The sequence below is a fragment of the Bos taurus genome, chromosome 10 (genome assembly GCF_002263795.3).
Source record: "Bos taurus isolate L1 Dominette 01449 registration number 42190680 breed Hereford chromosome 10, ARS-UCD2.0, whole genome shotgun sequence".
In the NCBI taxonomy this organism is placed as follows: Eukaryota; Metazoa; Chordata; class Mammalia; order Artiodactyla; family Bovidae; genus Bos; species Bos taurus.
The window spans coordinates 59312855-59334691 of record NC_037337.1 but is presented as its reverse complement, the minus strand read 5'-3'; the positions used below and the strand labels follow the sequence as shown (position 1 = coordinate 59334691).

Genomic DNA, 21837 nt, shown 5'->3' with positions numbered 1-21837 from the left:
TTATCCCGGCAATCTTGATTCCAGCTTGTGTTTCTTCCAGTCCAGCGTTTCTCATGATGTGCTCTGCATATAAGTTAAATAAGGAGGGTGACAATATACAGCCTTGACATACTCCTTTTCCTATTTGGAACCAGTCTGTTGTTCCACGTCCAGTTCTAACTGTTGCTTCCTGACGTGCATACAGGTTTCTCAAGAGGCAGATCAGGTGGTCTGGTCTTCCCATCTCTTTCAGAATTTTCCACAGTTTATTGTGATCCACACAATCAAAGGCTTTGGCATAGTCAGTAAAGCAGAAATAGATGTTTTTCTGGAGCTCTCTTGCTTTTTCCATGATCCAGCGGATGTTGGCAATTTGATCTCTGGTTCCTCTGGCTTTTCTAAAACCAGCTTGAACATCTGGAAGTTCACGGTTCACGTATTGCTGAAGCCTGGCCTGCAGAATTTTGAGCATTACTTTACTAGCCTGTGAGATGAGTGCAATTGTGTGGTAGTTTGAGCATTCTTTTCATTGCCTTTCTTTGGGATTGGAATGAAAACTGACCTTTTCCAGTCCTGTGGCCACTGCTGAGTTTTCCAAATTTGCTGGCATATTGAGTGCAGCACTTTCACAGCATCATATTTCAGGATTTGGAATAGCTCAACTGGAATTCTATCACCTCCACTAGCTTTGTTCGTAGTGATGCTTTCTAAGGCCCACTTGACTTCACATTCCAGGATGTCTGGCTCTAGGTCAGTGATTACACCATCATGATTATCTGGGTCGTGAGGATTTTTGTACAGTTCTTCTGTGTATTCTTGCCATCTCTTCTTAATATCTTCTGTTTCTGTTAGGTCCATACCATTTCTGTCCTTTATTGAGCCCATCTTTGCATGAAATGTTCCTTTGGTATTTCTGATTTCTTGAAGAGATCTCTAGTCTTTCCCATTCTGTTGTTTTCCTCTATTTCTTTGCATTGATTGCTGAAGAAGGCTTTCTTATTTCTTCTTGCTATTCTTTGGAACTCTGCATTTAGATGTTTATATCTTTCCTTTTCTCCTTTGCTTTTTGCTTCTCTTCTTTTCACAGCTATTTGTAAGGCCTCCCCAGACAGCCATTTTGCTTTTTTGCATTTCTTTTTCTTGAGGATGGTCTTGATCCCTGTCTCCTGTACAATGTCACGAACCTCATTCCATAGTTCAATTTACTCTGCTGCTGCTGCTGCTGCTACTGGGCAGTAATTCACACCTAAAGTTCTAAGCAGAATATAAAGTGTTTCACAACAGGTTCAAACAAATCAACTAATCTTTCTTGGAGACTCCTCTCTGGGAGTGCTGTGTGCCCTGGCTCAAATCTGGGTGCAAAGGTCTCTTAGCCCGCTCCAGGCTGTCAGCTCAATTCTTCCTTCACTCTTCATTTCTTCTTTCCTGTATCCATCTCCTGTTTCTTGGTTCTCACAGCTTTCTCCTTCTTAACTTGCTCCCCATTTCAGTGTAACACTTTGTCCGGTATATGCATCAGCAAGCTACCTTAAAGGGCCAGAGAATTAAGGGCCAAAAGCACAAAAAAGTACCTATAAAACCATTTACAATTTAACCATTAAAAAAAGTAAACATGCTTCTAGCTTGTGGGACATACAGAAACAGGTGACAGGCTCGTCTTGGCCTGGGGATGTCAGTTGGCTGACTCCTAGTCTAGCAGCTCCCTAAGGAAGGGAGCACAGTGAGGCAATTTTTTTGAGATCTACCTTATCAAACAATGATTTAGTCTACCTCACACACTTGACTGGTAGTCTGACTGCGCTCAGAACTCTGTATCACCAATCATTTGCCTTGAGAATTCAAAGATACTGCAACACCGTTGTTTAGTCCTCAGCTATGCAGAAAACTAGTGCCTTGTTTTTCGTGTGTCTTTAATTTTTATTTCAGTATAGTTGCTTTACAGTGTTGTGTTAGTTTCTACTCTACAGTAAAATGAACTAGTCATACGTATACCTGTGCCTTGTCCCTTTTGGACTTCTTTCCCACTCAGGTCACCACAGTGCATTAAACAGAGTTCCCTGTGCTATAGAGTATGTGCTCATTAGTTACATATTTTACACACAGTATCAGTAGTGTATGTGTGTCGATCCCAGGTATCCATAAATTTGTTCTCTTCCTTTGTGTCTCTATTTCTGCTCTACAAATATGATCATCTATACTGTTTTTCTAGATTTTGCATATATGCCTTAATATATGATATTAGTTTTTCTCTCTCTGACTTACTTCACCCTGTATGAGACACTTTGGGACCATCCATGTCTCTACAAATGACCCAACTTTGTTCCTTTTTAATGGCTGAGTAATAGTCCATTCTATATATGTGCCACATCTTCTCTATCCATTCCTCTGTTGATGGACATTTAGGTTGTTTCCATGTCCTGGCTATTGTAAACAGTGCTGCTATGAACACTGGTGTGCCTGTATCTTTTTGACTTATGGTTTTCTCTGACTAGTGCATTGTTAAGAGCCTGGTTTTTCTCTCTGGAAGCTTTTAATATCTTTGCTTCATGACAAGTCGCCAGTCACAGCCACTTATCTTGGTGTCTCCACTGCCATAGTCCCTCTAGCACTCTGGAGGGCTTGTGGGATGGGTGGGAGGATCGATGGAGAGGAACACTTAAGTGGGAGGGGCTGCAGGGAAGCGAAGCACAAGGATGAAGCAGAGATCTGGGGCCAGGGAAACAGGCTGGAAGGGAGGTTAGAAGGACTTGCTCCTGGGGTGGACGTGAGAGGTCAGAAGGCCCCAGCTGGAAGCCAGCTTTTCTCAAAGTTCTGGGCTCTTTAATATTAAAGGGGGCTACTCTCCAGGTGGGGAGGCTCAAGAAGGCTGGGGCAGCCATGTGTGGCTGCTGCAAGCCAAGAGGCCCTCAGGAGGTATCACCTCACACCAGCCAGAATGGCTATCATTAAAAAATCCACAAACAGTAAATGCTGGAAAGGGTATATAGAGAAGGGAACCCTCCTACACTGTTGGTGGGAATGTAAATTGGTACAGCCACTATGGAGAATAGTATGAAGGATTCTTAAAAAACTAAAACTAGAGCTACCATATGACCCTGCAATCCCACTCCTGGGTATATATATGGAGAAAAACATGACCCAAAAGGAAACATTCATCCCAATATTTACAGCAGCACTATCTACAATAGCCAAGACATGGGGCAATCTAAATGTCCATTGACAGAGGAATGGATAAGGATGATGCGGTACAAATATAAAATGGAATATTACTCAGCCATTAAAGAGAATGAAATAATGTCATTTGCTGCCATGTGGATGGACCTAGCGAGTGTTACACTGAGTGAAGTAAATCAGACAAAGAATGAGATATATGACATCCTTTATATAAAAAGAAATACAAATGCACTTACTTATAAAACAGAAAGAGACTCACAGACTTTGAGAACAAACTTATGGTTGCCGGGAGGAAGGATGAGAGGAAGGGATAGTTGGGGAGTTTGGGATGGACATGTACACACTGCTATATTTAAAATGGATAACCAACAAGGTCCTACTGCATGGCACAGGGAAGTCTGCTCAATGTTATGTGGCAGCCTGGAAGGGAGGGGAGTTTGGGGGAGAATGGATACATGTGTATGTATAGCTGAGTCCCTCTGTTGTTCACCTGAAACTATCACAACACTGGTAATCAGCTATACCCCAATACAAAATAAAAAGTTAAAAAAAAAGAGAATCGGCCAGGCCTATGGCCCCTCTGGCTTCCCTGCCACATGACCTGACTCCTCAACCACGTGACCAGCTGTGCTTAGTCCTCACCCCTGCTCTTTATCCTGCTGATAAGACAGTCTCAGACCCTAATGACCACTGACCTTCACCCCTCTTCAGACTTGGCTCAGACCTCAGCCACTCTCATTGGGTTGTACCAATATAGCAGAGCTATTTTTTTAAATAGTTTTATTTTTGGCTTGAATTTATTTATTTTTGGCTGTGCTGAGTCTTCACTGCTGTGCAGGCTTTTCTCTCCTTTCGGCAAACGGGGGCTACTCTCTAGTTGTCATTCTCGGGCTTCTTATTGTGGTGACTTCTCTTATTTCGGAGCATGGGCTCTAGGCTGCTTGGGCTTCGGCAGATGTGGCTCCCAAGCTCTAGAGCACAGGCTCAATAGTTTGTGGCACACGAGCTTAGTTGTTTTTAGGCATGTGGGATCTTCCTGGATCAGGTATCAAACCTGTGTCTCCTGCATGGCAGGGAGATTTTTACCACTAAGCCACCAGGAAGCCCCGGAGAGCTAATTTATGTGGAGAGGTTGTTTTTTTTTTTTTTTTTTTAAATAAAAATGAAATAAAGAAAACCAAGGATGGTTGGAACCAAACTTCTTTACCCACGAGTGAGTGCCAGCCTATCACTGACTTCCCTCCTAGGATGAAGGGAAAGACAGGTGATAGTCTCTAGATATCCTGCTTGGGTGCTTATAGAACCTGCTGGTCTTAGGATGTACCATCCATCACTCTAGACATAAACACCTGCTTCCTCTAGGAATGTACTCATATCTCAATTATTCTTCCTCTCATAGTCTCTGATCTCTCCTTTAAAATCCACAGTTGTCATATTCACCCACTTGCAATTAATAAGATATGGCTTTTCAATAAGGAAACTGATATTGCTTTCCATTTAAAGATTAAGAAAGTGATTTTTTTAATGGAAGGAGGAACTTTTCTGGAAGGGTGAAAATGCTTAGTTACTATATGTTTTTATATCTGAGAATGAGTAAAATAATCATCAGTATCAATATAAGTTCAGTTCAGTCACTCAGTTGTGTCCAACTCTTTGTGACCTCATAAAATAATCATATTTTATAATATAAATGAAGAAAGTAAAGATAGACAAAATTCTAGCTGATGGGGAATATCAGTCATTAAGGGTGAATGGGGCTAATTTAAAACTAGGTTAAAAACGCTAGTTAATGTGAGTCTAAAGGGTGAACACCTTTGTTTCCTATAAGTTTCCTGACTGGGCTATTCCTATTTGATGGACTAGAGTAAAATAAGGTGGAGATAGGGAGGCAGCAAATAATACTGGGGCCATGATATCTCTTATATCAGCTCCAAGATACACACAAAATCCAATACATTTCTTCTTTTTCTTTTATTAAAGTATAGTTAATTTACAGTGCTATGTTAGTTTCAAGTATTCAGCAAAGTGATTCAGTTATATATATTCTTTTTCAGATTCTTTTCCATTATAGGTTATTATAAGACCTCAATAATTTCTAATTCCTTCAGAAATAGATACATATAATACTTAATATCATATTAACTTTTCAATGGGCTTCCCAGGTGGCTCAGTGGTAAAGAATCTGCCTGCCAATGCAGGAGATGTGGGTTTCAATCCCTGGGTTGGGAAGATCCCCGAGAGAAGGGAATGGCAACCCATTCTAGTATTCTTGCCTGGGAAATCCCATGGACAGAGGAGCCTGGGGGGCTGAAGTCCATGGGGCCACAAAGAGTTGAACATGACTGAGCGACTAAACAACAACAACATTTCAATAATGAACTTTTTTGGAAAGACAGATCAAACCTGAGGGTGGAAGACCAATACCTCCCAGAAGCTAATAATCCTGTTAAAATAGAATTTTAAATGCCTCTTCTTTTTTTCTTTTATTTTAATTTTTATTTTTTAATATAAATTTATTTATTTTAATTGGAGGCTAATTACTTTACAATATTGTATTGGTTTTGCCATACATCAACATGAATCTTCCATGGGTGTACACAGGGTGTTTTTTTTCAAATTGTAAAAGTAATAAAGACAAAATCAGTGTGAGGATGAACAAGTGGAAACTGAAAGTCACTCATGTTTGGGATGGGGGTTGGGAGGGAGCAGGGTCAGGGATAGAGGCTGTACACACTGCTGGTCAGCAAGCAGCAGCAAGGCCACAGTCTAGAGCCATAATGGCTGGGTCAGCAAACTCACCCAGCAGGTCCACTTGGCTTGCAAGGTTCCGAGGCTCTTGGCCTCAAATCTATAAGCTCTTTATCCACCCTGAGTATTCATACTTCCTATACCTGGCATAGGGGCTCAGGCCAGATGGGCTCAGAAGGGAGGGTGTGATAAGGTGGAGGTGCAGAGCACTGCCAGGGCAGTGGGTAAGTAGGAAGGGGGCTGAGGAGAGAAGTCCAGAATTGCCCCCACCAGCGAGCCAGCAGGAGCCCATGAAAAGAACCCATGGAGGCCTGGTCTGATGGGGAAGAGGATCATGGGGAACAGAGGGAAGAATGAGTGTCAAGGAAGAAAATAGAGGGACCTGGGACAAACCTGCAAGAAAGTCAGAAGGATGAGCAGTGGACAAGTCCACTGGATCTCATTTCGGGTGGTTTTTAAAATAAAAATCTGCTGCAAGTTATACATTCTCATTGAGTATGGAAGGAAAGCAAAAAAGATGGAAATTAAAATTGCCTACAAACTCATCACACAGAATGGTTAATTCTGCTCCAGGATTTAAAAAAAAAAAAAAAGTTCATGAATGTGAATGGAGGGAGAGTTTCTTCCCCTTCTCTCTATAAGAAAAAAGGGGTATGTGATCTATGAAACCAAAACAGACTCACAGACATAGAGAATAGAACTGTGGTTGCCAAGGAGGAGAGGGCAGAGGGATGGATTGGGATTTTGAGATTAGCAGGTGCAAACCATTATATGTAGGATGGATGGACAACAAGGTCCTACTCTATAGCACAGGGAACTATATTCAGTATCCTGTGATAAACTATAATGAAAAAGGATGAAAAATAATATGTATATGTATAACCAAGTCATTTTGCTGTACAGCAGAAATTAAACAGGACGTTGTAAATCAACTATATTTCAATACAAATTTTTAAAAAGGGATGTATTGATATGTAGGTACAGGTGTATGGGTGTACATGTATAAATAAATATACATGTATATATGTGTACATGTATGTATATAGCAAAATTGCGATCATAGATTATCAAGCTTTCTTCATATATTATAATACAAACATCTATATTTTTTCCAAATTAATTTTTCTTAACAGCTGAGTAATATTCCACAGTATAGAAATGTCATTATGTATTTAATTATTCAGTAATTATTTGATTGAATATTTACCTATATGCTTGGGTTGAATGGGGCTTCCCAGGTGACTCAGTAGCAGAGAATCTGCCTGCAATGCAGGAAAGGCAGGAGACTCCAGTTCAATTCCTGGATCAGGAAGATCCCCTGGAGGAGGAAATGGCAACCCACTCCAGTATTCTTGCTTGGAAAATTCCATGGATAAAGGAGCCTGGCGGGCTACAGTCCATAGGGTTGCAAAGAGTTGGATATGACTGAGCAGCTGAGCACACATGAAAACCTGATAGCCACCCCAGGGATGTGAAGAAACAGATTCTGAAATGTTTCTAGGCAGTGCTTCAAGTCATGTGTGGGGTGTGAACATATACCCATTTGACCCCAAAGTCTGGGCTTATATATTTTTAGGTTGAACATTTAGATTTGTTTCTGCCCCTCCCCCCCCCCTTTTTTTTTTTGGAGGGGGATGTAGCTTTAAATAGTGGAAATCTACGACTTATTTTGTGATTTGGGGTAAATAATCTCTGTGGATGTGTTTCTTTATCTATAAACTGGGAATAATGCCTGCTTTCTCCATGTCCTGGTTTTGCTATGAGATCACATGTATAGGAGATTTCACTCTTCTTGCTGCTGCTGCTGCTAAGTCACTTCAGTCGTGTCCAACTCTGTGCAACCCCATAGAAGGCAGCCCACAAGGCTCCCCCGTCCCTGGGATTCTCTAGGCAAGAACACTGGAGTGGGTTGCCATTTTCTTCTCCAATGCATGAAAGTGAAAAGTGAAAGTGAAGTCGCTCAATCGTGTCCAATTCTTAGTGACCCCATGGACTGCAGCCCACCAGGCTCCTGCGTCCATGGGATTTTCCAGGCAAGAGTACTGGAGTGGGGTGCCATTGCCTTCTCCGTCACTCTTCTTATGACTTCACAATTTAATTTTGAATGACTTGGTGGCTGGTGAGGCCATCAGAAGAGCTGAGAGAGGGTGATGGAAAGGTAACAGTCCAGGTGTAGCTATGCTGAGTTGGGGTGTCTCCTGGACAGGAAGGAGATGAAACCCAGATGACTTTGACGGGCAGGATTCTTGCTCTGGAGAGAGGACCAGGTTAGACCACAGCTTTGGGAAACTTTAGCTTCATGCTGGAAAAATGGGCGGGCTTTTCCAAGTGAAAAAGGGCTTCCCTCATGGCTTAGAGGGTAAAGCGTCCCCCTGCAATGTGGGAGACCCGGGTTCAATCCCTGAGTCGGGAAGATCCCCTGGAGAAGGAAATGGCAACCCCCTCTAGTACTCTTGCCTGAAAAATCCCATGGACAGAGGAGCCTGGGAGGTCGCAGTCCACGGGGTCACAAAGAGTTGGACACGACTGAGCGACTTCACTTTTCCACTTTCCAAATGAAAAGTGGGCAGGCTTTTCCAAATGAAAGTGTATTGTTAGAAAAGAACAAGGCCAAGAGCAAAGCCTTAGGAGACACAGGTAGAAAAAAGGTATTAATGAAGGATGGCAGAAGGGGAAATTGAGGAGGGATACAGGGAAAAGGAAGTGGAAGAGGAACCAGAGATCAAACTGCCAACATTCGCTGGATCATAGAGAAAGCAAGGGAATTCCAGAAAAACATCTACCTCTGTTTCATTGACTACGCTAAAGCCTTTGACTGTGTGGATCATAACAAACTGTGGAAAGCTCTTAAAGAGATGGGAATACCAGACCATCTTACCTGCCTCCTGAGGAATCTGTATGCAGGTCAAGAAGCAACAGTGAGAATCCTGCATGAAACAACTGACTGGTTCAAGATCAAGGAAGAAGTACGACAGGGCTGTCTGCTGTCACCGTTGGTTTAACCTATACGCTGAGCACATCATGAGAGATGCCAGGCTGGATGAGTTCCAAGCTGGAATCAAGACAGGTGGGAGAAATATCAACAGCCTCCGATATGCGGATGATGCCAGTGTAATGGCAGAAAGCAAAGAGGAACTAAAGAGCCTCTCGATGAGGGTGAAGGAGGAGACTGAAAGAGCTGGCTTAAAACTAAACATTAAAAGATAAGATCATGGCATCCAGCCCCATTTCCTATTCTTGGGCTCTAAAATCACTGTGGATGGTGACTGCACACATGAAATCAGAAGATGATTGCTTCTTGGCAGGAAAGCTATGACAAACCTAGACGGTATGTTGAAAAGCAAGGTCCGTATAGTCAAGGCTGTGGTCTTCCCAGTGGTCATGTACAGTTGTGAGAGCTGGACCATAAAGAAGGCAGAATGCCGAAGAATTGATGCCTTTGAACTGTGGCGCTGGAGAAGACTCCTGAAAGTCTCTTGGACAGCAAGGAGATCAAACCAGTCAATCTTCAGGGAAATCAACCCTGAATACTCATTGGAAGGACTGATGCTGAAGCTGAAGCTCCAGTATTTTGGTCATCTGATGTGAACAGTGGACTCATTGCAAAAGTCTCTGATGCTGGGAAAGATTGAGGGTAGAAGGAAAAGAGGGCATCAGAGGATGAGATGGCTGGATGGCATCACCGATGCAATGGACATGAACTTGGGCAAACTTCAGGAGATGGTGAGGGACAGGGAGGCCTGGTATGCTGCAGTCCATGGGGTCTCAAACAACTGGACACGACTGGGCAACTGAACAACAACAGCAGGAAAAATCAGGATTACATACGATCAGAGAAACCAAAATAAAAAAAAGTCAAGAAAATTCACATTTAATTCCCATCATGTACTGCTCTGGGCTCGCTAAAAGTTGAATGTATTAACTTAGCTCTGCCTGCTTTGTTTGACTGAGATTGAATCAATGAATTAAATCTTAAGGGTGAGAGAGAGGCTAACACAGGTGAACAAATTTACCTCTTTCCTTATAAAGTAAAAAATCAATCTAAACAGAGTAATTGGAGAACTAGAAACCAATAAATCTATTCCCGAAGCTGGAAGTTATTAAACTCAAAGTAAATTAACCTTTGCAATTGTCGCCATGCATCTATAAAACCTACCAAATTCTTCCTGGGTATAAAAAAAAATGTAAAAATATTCTAAGGGCTCCATGTAGGGCTCTCCTGACTGGTGAAGTGGGCCTGGTACATGGGAAGGGCCTGGTGTGGGCCTGTGGTGTCTGACTTCTGGGCAGCTGTGCTGGGAGGGAGAAAGCTCAGGAGAGGAAAAGGGGAGGGGATGGCAAGAACACGGTGGAAGGTGTCAAAAGGAAACATGGAAGCGGTCCTTTTGATATCCGAACATCCAGAATAACTCTGATCCTTTTTTACAATTACATATGTTTTGGGGGACCAATAGAGCCAGAGTATCTGGCTTCTAGCTCTGGTGCTGATGCTGTCTGGCAGTGTAGCCAATGTTCTTACTAAACATTTCAGAAGTGGGGCTCTGACTCTGTGTGACCCCATAGACAGCAGCCCACCAGGCTCCCCCGTCTCTGGGATTCTCCAGGCAAGAATACTGGAGTGGGTTGCCATTTCCTTCTCCATACAAAACTTCCTTCCTCCCTAAATAAAGGTCTCTTGCATTTTTCAGGATGGCTTTTGGACTACACTCTTTTGGAAAAGCCCATCTATTCTTGGGACTCAATCTAATTTTCTTCTTTGTACTGTTTTTGCATATTCTATCATGAGCTTGTACTCCTTTGGTTGGAAAATAATGTTACTGGAAAGCAATAAGTAAGAAACCCAAACCCAAGTTGTTCAGCTCAGTATCTCATCATTGTGCCATAGTCTCAACTTCGAGTTTTTTCTTGCCCTTGAGTCCAATTGGTCACCATGTCCTGGTGATTCTATATCTAGAATGATTCTAAATACTGGAGTGGAAAAAATGTCTAAGCGCACTCTGATAGAGGCAGCATTTGTTTGGCATCTCTCTTGACGCTGCTTTTCAACCCTCTCTCCTCTCTGTCTCCTCCTCCACCACGTTGCCAGGACCTTAGACATATACATGGCTGCAGGGTCCTTCCAGGGCCTTCTCTCCCTGACAGCTGCTTTGTGCTGCTCTCCTCTTCTTCCCTCCTAAACCAACCCTTACTAGCTCCTGTTTTGGAACCCATGACAGCCCCTCTTTGCCCATGTATTATTGGGCCACTGCAGGAAATGTCTGCAGCTTCAAACAGGGCCTTCTGGAGGTAGAATGTCCTAACCTACCAGTAGGTGCCTGAAGAAGGAACGTTGTAGTCCAAGGGCCCTGTGGGAGCTGGTGGTGGATATAAAGGAGCCTGGTGGCATCTACTGATCTAACAACAGAGTTTACCTGGTAAAGAGCACCATGTTTGGAGTTTAGACCAGCTTCATATCCACTGAGAAACTGAATATCCCTGAGCAAGTTACTTAACCTCTCCATGCCTCAGTTTCCTGGTCTATACAATGGGGCTATTTATAGTACCTAACCTATAAGGCCTGTGTAAGTCTTAAATACCATATAAATAGTTAACCTGGTCTCAAATACATTGCATGTGCTTAAATAATATAAAATTAAGTACAAATTCAAAACATCACTATTATTTTACATTCAGGACTGGCCCTCTGGGACTGGACTCTGGCTGGCAAAGACCATTTCTCATCTTGTTTGGTATATGCCACAACTTCTTAAATCTACTTTCTCTACCTTGTGACCTGGGCCCCAGTCCTCTCTCCTGACCTTCTTGATGTCATTCCAAGCAAACCAAGGAACCAGACTCAAGTGGGGTAGGGAAGAGCTAATGCAGCGGCCTGCCAGGCAGACAGCCCCCTTCACTTCCCTCCCATATTGTTCCCCCAAAATCTGGCTATATCTTCCTAGCATAACCCTCAGGCTCCAAATTGGGAATGCGGGATGTGTGTGCTCACCAGAACAACCCTTTACAGAATTTCCTCCCGCACATGAAACTGGATGCCTCTACCATAAAAACATTAACTGCAAGTTTCCATAAAGCTGTGTATCACCAAAATACTTCCTTTCCAGGCTAGAAAATGTTCTCAGAAAGCATATTTTATTTTCAAGAAGACAATCTAGAAACTAGTGGCTGCTTCTGTGGTTTTTCAGCTGTTTAAACCAGTATTTGGATACCACCAAAGTGTCTCTCTCTCTTTTTTTTCCCCGGAGAACTGAATTACAAAATACTGGTTTCTATTAGGGTGTGTCTAGCACTTTCTTTGCGGCCAAGCCTTCCATTTTTATAGTCTGCACACTAGATTTTCCATGAACAAGCTCAATTTTATTCCTAGGCAATGATGTTTAGAAAATCCAATATGAACATGAAGACTGTTCTAAGGCAGTTTCAGAATTTGTGCTATGCAGTTGCCTAAAAAGAACACTTCTGATGTATAAAAAATATGTTTGGGGGCATGTGATAATATATGTTGGGGAAAAGGGTTCTCACTACTCTTTATGTTTTCTGAGACTGGGCTATCTCAGAGAACTTATCTGCTAAATTCTTCTTCTCAAGCCTTTATATTTATACTTGTACACAGTACAGCCCAAACACCCACCTACACAGGCATTTTACAGTAAGAGTTGGAAGCCAAGTGACTGAAAAACAAAACAAAATTATGTATATAGTGTCTTTACAGAGATCTACATGTGAATTCAGATGGAACCAATGGTAACTCTGGAGGAAAATGAACCAATTAAAGAAAAGTGCTAATGGAAAGTGTAACTATTATTTGGTTTTGCTGACAAATAAGAAAGCAGGTGCCATATTTTTAGGGAAAAATAACGTAGAAAATAGCTTTATATTTACATACACATAGACATTCTGTCTCCATCTCCAGAAATTTACACATTGGCCACAAGCACCACAACACCCAATTTGACATTCTGAATATGTCCACCCTCTCTTCCTTTTGGCCCTCTAAGGGGGCCCCCCGGGCTACGCCAGGCTTCCCACGGACTCCTGTCTGTCCCTCCTTCTCTGAGTCCCTTGGCTCGTTCTTCTCCCTGTCGAAATCTTTCACTCCTTCAAGGCTGTCCTCAAGGCCCATCTCCACCATGAGGCTTCCCCTAGAACCCCAGACCATCACGCCCCACGCTCCAAACCTGACACTATTTAACAAATGTATTTCAACTAATTTCTTTGGCTGCACTGGGTCTTAGCTGCGGCATGTGGGGTCTAGTTCCCCAACCAGGGGTTGAATCTGGGCCTCCTGCATTGCGAGTGCAGAGTCTTAGCTACTGGACCGCCAGGGAAGTCCCTGAATCCTCCACTATTTATTGCTGATGCTGTCAATTTTACAGATTCATACTGGGTAGGCATTTTCTCTCCCTATGGCTGCAAGCCTCTTGAGGACAGGGCCACATCTAATTCCATTTCTTTTTTAAAAAAAGAAAAAAAAAACCAAAAAACAAGTTTTATTTAATTTTTGGCCACACCCTATGACATGTGGGATGGATCTTAGTTCCCCTACCAGGGATCCAACCCACGCTTTCTCCATTGGAAAGTGGAGTTTTAACCACTGGACCACCAGGGAGGTCCCTAACACCATTTCTGTCTGCTACCATAGTACCCCTCACCTACTGAACACAAAACAGGTGATGAACCAATATCTATTGGGTTGTATGGGTTGAACAGCTGGGTGCAGATCTGTGAGATCTAGAATGGTTAATTTCATCTGGCTATCTAAATTGCTCTAATTAGGTCCAGATAATGTTCATAGTTGCCCACAGGCAGGGCTGCCACCCCCATGAAACATTCCTGGAGAACTATGGAAGCCACCCGTGGTAGATGCCATGGTGTACGCTCCAGGTCCCCCTTCAGGAATGAAAGGCCAAGCACTCCACAAGCTGCTGAAGTGCTGCCTGCAGACAGCTCTCAGCTGAAGGGGACAGCTTTTTCCAAGATGCAGGGATGGCCTGCATGTAACGACTGATCATTAAGCCAGGTGATATAAAAGCCTAGTCCCTCACCTCAACTCAGTTCTGTAGGGCTTTCCACCTTCAACTTGTTGTTGGGCCTGCTCTGCAGCTCAGCTTCTCCCTCTGCCCAGCCTGGCATCCCTCCTGTCTGTTTGTCTTCCCCAGGTATTGATCCCAAGACCCTCTCCCAATAAACACACTTCATGCTAACCTCCATCTCAGAGTCTGCTTCCTGGAGAACCAACTTATAACAGCATTTGTAGATCCATCCATCTATCCAAGCAGCCAGCCAGCCAGGCAGTAACCTACCACTGTGTTTAGGGCACACAGGTGGTGTTGATGAGAGGCGATACAGAGGAAAAAGGCCCAGTCTTTATCCTTAGGGAGCTAAGACCAATACCAGAGATAAGACATGTACAGGAATAACTGTAAAACACACAATGGAAAGTGGCTGGTGTCAAGAGAAAACATATAAACAGAGACGTGGCCAGGATCTAACCTCAGGGCAACGGTGTGAGAGTCTTCCTGTACTGGCTTAAGCTGTGGCCATCAGTACCTGCGTCCTATCTGCCCATCTGATCCCAAGCCCTCCTGGAGACAGAATGGACTGTATCCTTGTATCTCTTTTCATGCCCCCATACTTTCCAACAAGAGTCCCAGATAGTGCAAGTGATCTTAAAACACTGAAGCAAAGCACTGAAGGAAAGCGTTGGCAGCCCTACTTTATAGGACAGGTTTTTGGCTGTCCATCTGGCCTTTTAGTGCAGAGCTCTCAGGAGGCTCCTCAAATTTCTCATTCATTTATAATGTCCATAAAACCTTGGAAACATGAAAGCATGAGACAAGGTCCTGATCCTCAAAGCAGCCCACTGTGTGTTGGGGCCGAAGCCCCTGAAAATGTCCAAAATAAGAATGAGACCTGGGACTATGACTAATAGCCAAGTAGTTCATCTTCCCCAGGTGGTGTCCTTGCCTGTGCTTGTTTGGTTGTTCAGTCCATCGATTGTTAATTTGTCAGGCGACAAATGTTACTGAATAGCCTCCACAAATAACCCAACAATAAGAATCAACAAACTCCAGAACCCCATGATCCTCCAAAACCAACGTCCCAGCATAATTTACTATGGGTAGGGGGAAGTGCCTTTGAGCAAAACTTTGTTGCTCTTCACTCCCTAAGTCATTTCTGACTCTTTGTGACCCCATGGACTGCAGCATGCCAGGCTTCCCTGTCCTCCACCATCTCCCGGAGCTTGCTCAAATTCACGTCTATTGAGTTGATGATGCCATACAGCCATCTCGTCCTCTGTCATCCTTCAATCTTTCCTGTCTTCAGGGTCTTTTCCTCACTATTAAGTATCTGATGGAAAGAAAGGAAGCACTGGTGGGGTGGGGAAGTCTGTCTCCTGCATTTCCCTGCCTCAGCCCAACTCCACACGCCAGTCCCTTTCCACTGTCCCTCTCCTTTTACTGCTTTTGTACAATCTGTCACCAACTTCTGTTGTTGTTGTTTCTCTGAAATGGCATTTGCATCCTTCCTCTTCTGCCTCGCTTAAGGATACCATCCCCTCTGACTGTGTGGTCACACCCTGGTAGCCGTGGCTCCAAGCCTAGGCCATCTCCCTACTTCATGTCTGTCAGACGTGGCTTCTGAAAACACAGCTCTCAGTCAGGGACATCTCTGCTCTACTATCAGCTCAGCTAGGGCTCCTTCAGTGCTGCCAGGACCAAGTTATTAAGACCCCCTCTAGTAAGTGGCTCTCCCTACATTCATCTAACTTTATTTCCCAGTACACCTTAGTATCCCAGAGGAGGGCATGGCAACCCAGTCGTATTCTTGCCTGGAGAATCCCACAGATGAGGAACTTGGCAGGCTACAGTCCATGGGGTCACAAAGAGTTGGGCATACTGAAGCAACTTTTAGCACACACACATGCACACCTTAGTATATGCCCTCCACTCCAATTTCTTCCCTGTTTATCTGTGCCTTTGCTCAATGGTGTCTGATTTCTGGAACACCTTACCTCCTCTTGGCTAACTACTGAATCCTATCTACTCCTTTGCCACTCTGTCTACCTGGACCAAGCTTAGGACCTAGGGAATGGGAAAGACAAGGAGGGCAAAGTCAGGAGCCTGCTGTTTTCCCACTTCTTTTATTATCTTGAGGTTTCCTGATCACATCCCAACTCTATCACATGGAAACGCTTTTCTGTGGCACTTACCCAGCCACAGGGATGCTCCATCAGTGTGACTGCTTGGCGCTACCTCTGGGTAGAAGGAGCTTGTCTGTTTCAACCGGGGTAGACGATCTCAGTTTTACAAGTCAGAAAGGAAAGAAACTGACACTGCTAATGTTTACTCGCTTGTTGCTTCTTAGGAAAAACTCTGAATCAGTGCTGAGTTAATATACCAAGCTCTAAGATTCCTGAGAGATGGATGGTGGGTTTGTAAAAGGAGAGACTGCCAAGTTGGGTCTCTGGAAAGAATCCAGTGTTCCATAAATGCTGTCTCTTTCCTAATCATAGAAAGAACCATAAAACTACAGAGAGGCAAAGGAGAGCTGCAGGCAGCAGAATGACATGGAAGCACCATCCTGTGCTTCTTGAAAACCAGAAAATGCAGATTAGGACAAATCTCATCCACAATCCCCCTTTGACCTTCCTATGCAGGGACTGCTCCATGAGAGAGCAGTACAGCAGATACTGCGGAGATCTTTGGAAAAGGCTCTTGAAAGGGGTACAGTAAAAACATTTCCTCACTCCTCTGCCAGTTTTTGACCAGGAAGGTTATGAGATGGGCAAAAATGGACAGCAGAATAGTGACTATCTCCCCTGTCTCCTGTTACCTTGACGGGAAAAGGTGAACCAGTGTGTGTGGGGATTAACCACTCTTCTATCGGAAGTGGCATAAAAATGGCTAACCTCCAGGTTAGAAGGTAGACTGGATAAGGTGTTCTCTACTTTGTGCAAATTTCTCTAGAGCTAGAAGAGATGGATGGTGAAAGCAGTAGTTTTGAAGGTCCCCGTCTTTATGCCTTGAACTAGAAGATGAGGATGAGAAGAGGTAACTTAAAAATAACCTCTCCTAAACAAACACATGTGCACACACACACACACATACACGAGACAGAGTGAAAAGGAGAAAATTCAAAACAAATCTTCTCAGGCAATTACATTAATGTAATAATAATGACAATAATACTAATTGTTTTATACATGTTATAAATGTTTTATACATGTTTTATAAATGTTATAAAATGTTATCCCCATTTTACAGATGAGGAAGTTAACTTGCCCATCAGGTGGTGCTAGTGGTAAAGAACCCGCCTGCTAATGCAGGAGATGTAAGAGATGCTGGTTAGATCTCTGGGTTGGGAAGAACCCCTGGAGAAGGGAATGGCAACCCACACCAGTATTCTTGCCTGGAGAATCCCATAGACAGAGGAGCCTGGTGGGATATGGTCCATGGGGTCACAAAGAGTTGGACACAACTGAAGCAACTTAGAGCACACGGGGGTAGATTGAGACCCAGGTCTTTCTGATTCCAGAGTCCAGGCTCAGGACTTTAATACAGTCCATCTTACAGCAGGGCTTCTCTACAAGTTCAGGAAGGAGAGGGCATTGAGGAGGAAGCAGCCCTTCATCTCAGCTCCCTGTGAGGCGGGTACACACAAATACACACATTAATACTCCAAGATGCCCCACTTTCTCTGCTGTCCTCAGTTACAAACCCACTCAGCTTGCACAGTTACAGGTCCACAGATGGATGTCATGTTACTTACAGGGACAGTGATCACCCCTATGGATAATTTAACCTGTATCTGAAGCTGCAACAGGAGTTTCCTTTCGATAGGATGTAGCCACAGCTAGGTGATGAATTAGCACTTAGTTTTGAAGGTGTGTCACGAAGACTTTAAGACTGAAAGTAATGAGTGATACTGAATGCCATTTAGCAGAATGACTTGTGACATTCAAATAAATGTTCAACTTGTGAGATTCAAGCACACAGAGGAAGAAGAAATGACTGTATAAAACAGTAAGGCACAAACAAATGGTGACAGCTCATAGAACTGGCTGCCCTATTCTTCACGGGATCCATCCAACCTTGGTAGTCACGGCTCAGCTGCTGTTAGCCGTGTAGAGGTCTTCCACACAAACAGACATGAACCCTCAGGGATATTCCTTGCAGAGCAGGCTGCCCGGAGAAGCAACCAGACCCTTCAGAACTCTTTTCCTCCCCTGTCATCCAAGTACCAACTCTTCTGAGTGTCTCTTGCTACCCGCCCCCCTCCCCCTTTTCCTCCCCTCCTCTTTCTCAAAGCCTCCTATCCTCCTTCCCTTCTCCATCAACTGACATAAAAGATCTGAGGGTGGGAGCCGGGAGAGCACCTTAGTTCCTGAGATTTTGAGAGAGTAAAGTTTCAGTATCAATGTATCCACCTCCCCTCCTCCTTCTGAACTCTAGAGATATACTTAGATACACACAAAACACCCACTGGAACTTTTAAATGATGGGAAGAGATCCACAAGCCACCTGTGAAACAAAAGCTTGGTGCTTCATAGTCATGGGAACACACAGGTTGGAGAAGAGCTCATGTTTATTAATTAGGTCCACACATACCTACAGAAAGCAGGTGGCCCTTGCACAGAGATAGGAGTCCTCACACATAGGCATCTTGACGATGCCACCTTGCTTCTCTGCCATCCTCTCTTCCCACCCAGCTGCCCTGTGAGGTGCAACAGAAAGGCAGTCACTCCGCCCTTGGCTAGGCCCTGGCTATGATTTATGGGTAAGCCACCTAACCCAGTTCTGGAATATGGAGATAATAACCACCAGGCTAGGTGCTGTGAGGATGAAGGAGAATAATATATGCAGGGCCTTTGGCACAGCTTCTGGCGCTGACTTGCCTGATTCCTGAGCCTGACTTTCCTACAGGCACGCCTGGGCTGATGGTGCCTCCTGACACTTGGTCCCCACCCTGGGGACCCTGGTCTGACAGTGGGAAGAGTGGGGACTAGTCTGGGACCTCCGATCTGTACCCGAGGACCCCAGCTCTCAGGTCACAGGTCTGCTGGCCAGGGCCAGCCTGCAGGGTGGCGTGGTGCGAGGGGAGCCACGGGTATGTGTGAGTACCATAGGTCTTCTGCCCCTGGACCCGTGGGCGGCGGGCGGAGCTGGCCAGTGGAGGTGGGCAGAGCCCGGCGGTAAGTTGACTCAAGGCTGTGGGTGGCTTCCTCCTGTTGCTCAGTATCAGGGAGAGGCGGGGGAGGACATTCATCTTTTTCCTAAGTAAGCATCCACCCATCGTTTCGATTAACTATCGATTGTGAAAAGCCGGCTGCGCCCCTTAAAGGCGAAGCTCGGCCCCCGCGCGCCGATGTGTCTGTCTCCCTGGACCCTTGGTGGGGGACCTCCTCCGCGTGTGCAGGGCAGCGATGGGCCAACGCTTCTGCACCGGCTCATCTAGCAACCTCGGGAACCGCAACCACGAGCTGTGGTTTGAGTCCTGCCTGGCCACCCGCGGGGGCATTTTCTTCCCCGAGTGTCCTGTCACGCCCTCGAGCCGGTCATCTGTTCCGCAGCGTCCCTGGAGCCCGGGGTTCGAGGACCCGGCCGGCTCTTGGAAAGTTATTTCAAAAAGCAGATGTGTTGCAACCCTCACTGCAGCAAACTACAGGGTACGGATTTCCCGAACCACCCCCCCTCCCCAACCCCAGCCCGATACCTCCCCACCTCCTGCCCCGGCCCGACGACCCGAGCCCTGCAGCGCGGAGAGCCACCCTCAAACGCACCTACTCTCCCTCCAGCGCCCAGATGCAATGGGGAGAAAACCCCAAAGCAAAGTCAGAGCGCAGAGCCGTCCCAGTCCCGGCCTGGAAAGGATCGGACTGTTGGGGATCGGCCTCCCGCCCGGCAGCTCCGAGAAATACTCGGGATTTCCCGCCCCGGCCTCCCCTCCTCAATGCCCCACTCTTCCTAGCGGGGCTGCCCCGACCCCTCGTACCTGCGGCGGTCCCGGGCTCGCCCTCGCTCTGCTCGCCGGAATCTGAATCCATGCCGCCGGCTGGCGTCCACAGCCGCCCGCCGGTCCCCGGGGCGTCCGGGGCCGGCGTCCGGACTCGGGCAGCCGCGTCGCACTCCGGCCGGGCGATGCGCGGCGGCCGCGGCAGGGGGCGGCTCGGAAGAGGCCAGCGCGGCCCGCTCTCCGCTCCCCGCGCCCGCCGGCCGGTGCCTGTGCGCGAGGCGAGCGCGGGGCGGAGGGTGGGGCGCGCCGGGAGAGCCGGGAGGAGGGCGGGGAGGCGCTAGCTGGGAGGAGCAGGAGCGTCCGGCGCCCCGCGGGCTCCAGACTGGGGTTAAATACCCGGGGGAGGCGCCGCTCCTCCACCCGCGCCCCGCGTCGGGCACCCGCAGCCCTGGACCTGCGGAGCCCGGCTAGGTCGTGCGAGTTGGCGATGCCGAGCCCCTTCCCTTGGGGGTGGCCAAGTTTGGAGAATTCTTAGATGAAAAACCAAGTTGGAAAAGGAGAGGTTCCGAGTGGGAATGCTGGAGCTGCCCAGGTTCGAGTCTGACTTCACAGTTAGGAGATCTTGGGCGAGTGACTTAACTTCTCTGTGCCTATTTCCTCACTTGGAAAATGGGGAAAATGAGAGTTCCCTTTTGTCCCGAATGGTGTGAGGGGAGTGTATAAATCATGCATGTGAGGGGCCGAGAGCAGGGCCTGGCACCTAGCGAGGAGGTAAACAGCGTGCGGCAGGTACAACTAACGCTGGTGGCTCTTCTCCCGGCGTGGGTGCGGCGGCCGTGGTCTGGAGCCCGAGCTGCCGTCCAAGGCAGGACTCCCCCTCCTGCTGGCCGAGGAGCCAAGCCATTTCCAGGCACAGACTCTGGCAAGAATGGATTTAAAAACCTTTACTTTAACATAGAGTGCTAAATTTCCTCAATACTCTCCTCCTTCCACTTTATAAAAGGAAAAAAAAAAGAGAGAGAAGCAGTTGTATACTGATCTAGTAATTAAGAGACTAAACTGGGGTGGGGGGGGGGGAGGGAAATGCACGGAGCACTAAGGCCTGAGGGGATCCTTTGTTGTTAATTCCTGATTATCCACGCAGTCATATTTTCTTCCTGAACTGTCAGTTCCAACACTTACATAACCTTAAGCCGGCTTCTCAACATGTAAAGTGTGGGCAGAGAACAGGGACACACTTTATTGACCTGAGCAAAATGAAATTGCAAAGAGAAAAGTCTGCCCAAAAGAGCCATTTATTGTTTCCTCTGTGCACTCGTTTTAATCTCTACAATGACCCAGTGAGGAATTTGAAAAAAAAATTTTGTTTTGGAGGTCAAAAATGGTTGAAAGTTGGCAGTTTCGAAGATAACTTAAACTGTTATCTCCATTTTGAGATGTGGAAACTGTCTCTGAGCCTATGGTCTCAGGCTCAGTATATGTGGGTGAGCTGGGCCTTGAAATCTGATCTGATGTCTGGACTTTCTACTGACCACTAAGGTAGTGTCACAAGTGAGTCTGGCCTCTTGACTGCCTGGAGTCTGCCTCTTTTGGAGGAGGTCTGGACTTTTCAGAATGCAAATACAGTTCTCCTTTGGGTTCTCAGAAAACGTTTTCTGGATGGCAAAACTCATGGACTTAAGCTAGTAAGAGCTGGATGGATTTTATTGGAAGGGTTTAAAGAACCCTCGCTAGACATAAGATCTTGGGCAAATGGTGTAACCTCCCTTAGTTTTCTCAGGTGATGGCATCTCCTTCATAGGGCGGTTGTAAGGGAGTGAGTGAAATAATGAGTGTGGAAGCTAGTTAGTACCCAATGCCTGGCACACAGTTCATGTTTGATAAATGGAAAGAACGCTCTTAGATTTAATGGATTCCATTTAGAAAAACAAAATATTTTAAAATCACAATTTTAAGTGAAAAGAAAAAAAGTCATAGCAACAG

General features: G+C 45.6%; 1 protein-coding gene across 2 annotated transcripts in view; it reads right to left on the bottom strand.

Annotated features, from left to right (window-relative positions):
- Positions 1-20125, bottom strand: part of TNFAIP8L3 (TNF alpha induced protein 8 like 3) — a 45493-nt gene extending 25368 nt beyond the window's left edge. The window contains exon 1 of one of the 2 annotated variants that reach the window (XM_002690926.6): positions 19894-20125. In XM_002690926.6, coding sequence (XP_002690972.1) covers positions 19894-19945 — 52 coding nt within the window. In that variant the 5' untranslated portion in view covers positions 19946-20125. Of the gene's footprint in view, positions 1-7108; positions 7287-19893 lie in introns of those variants that run through there. The other variant, XM_059890861.1, reaches the window with a different exon arrangement.
- Positions 20126-21837: the final 1712 nt, after the last annotated feature.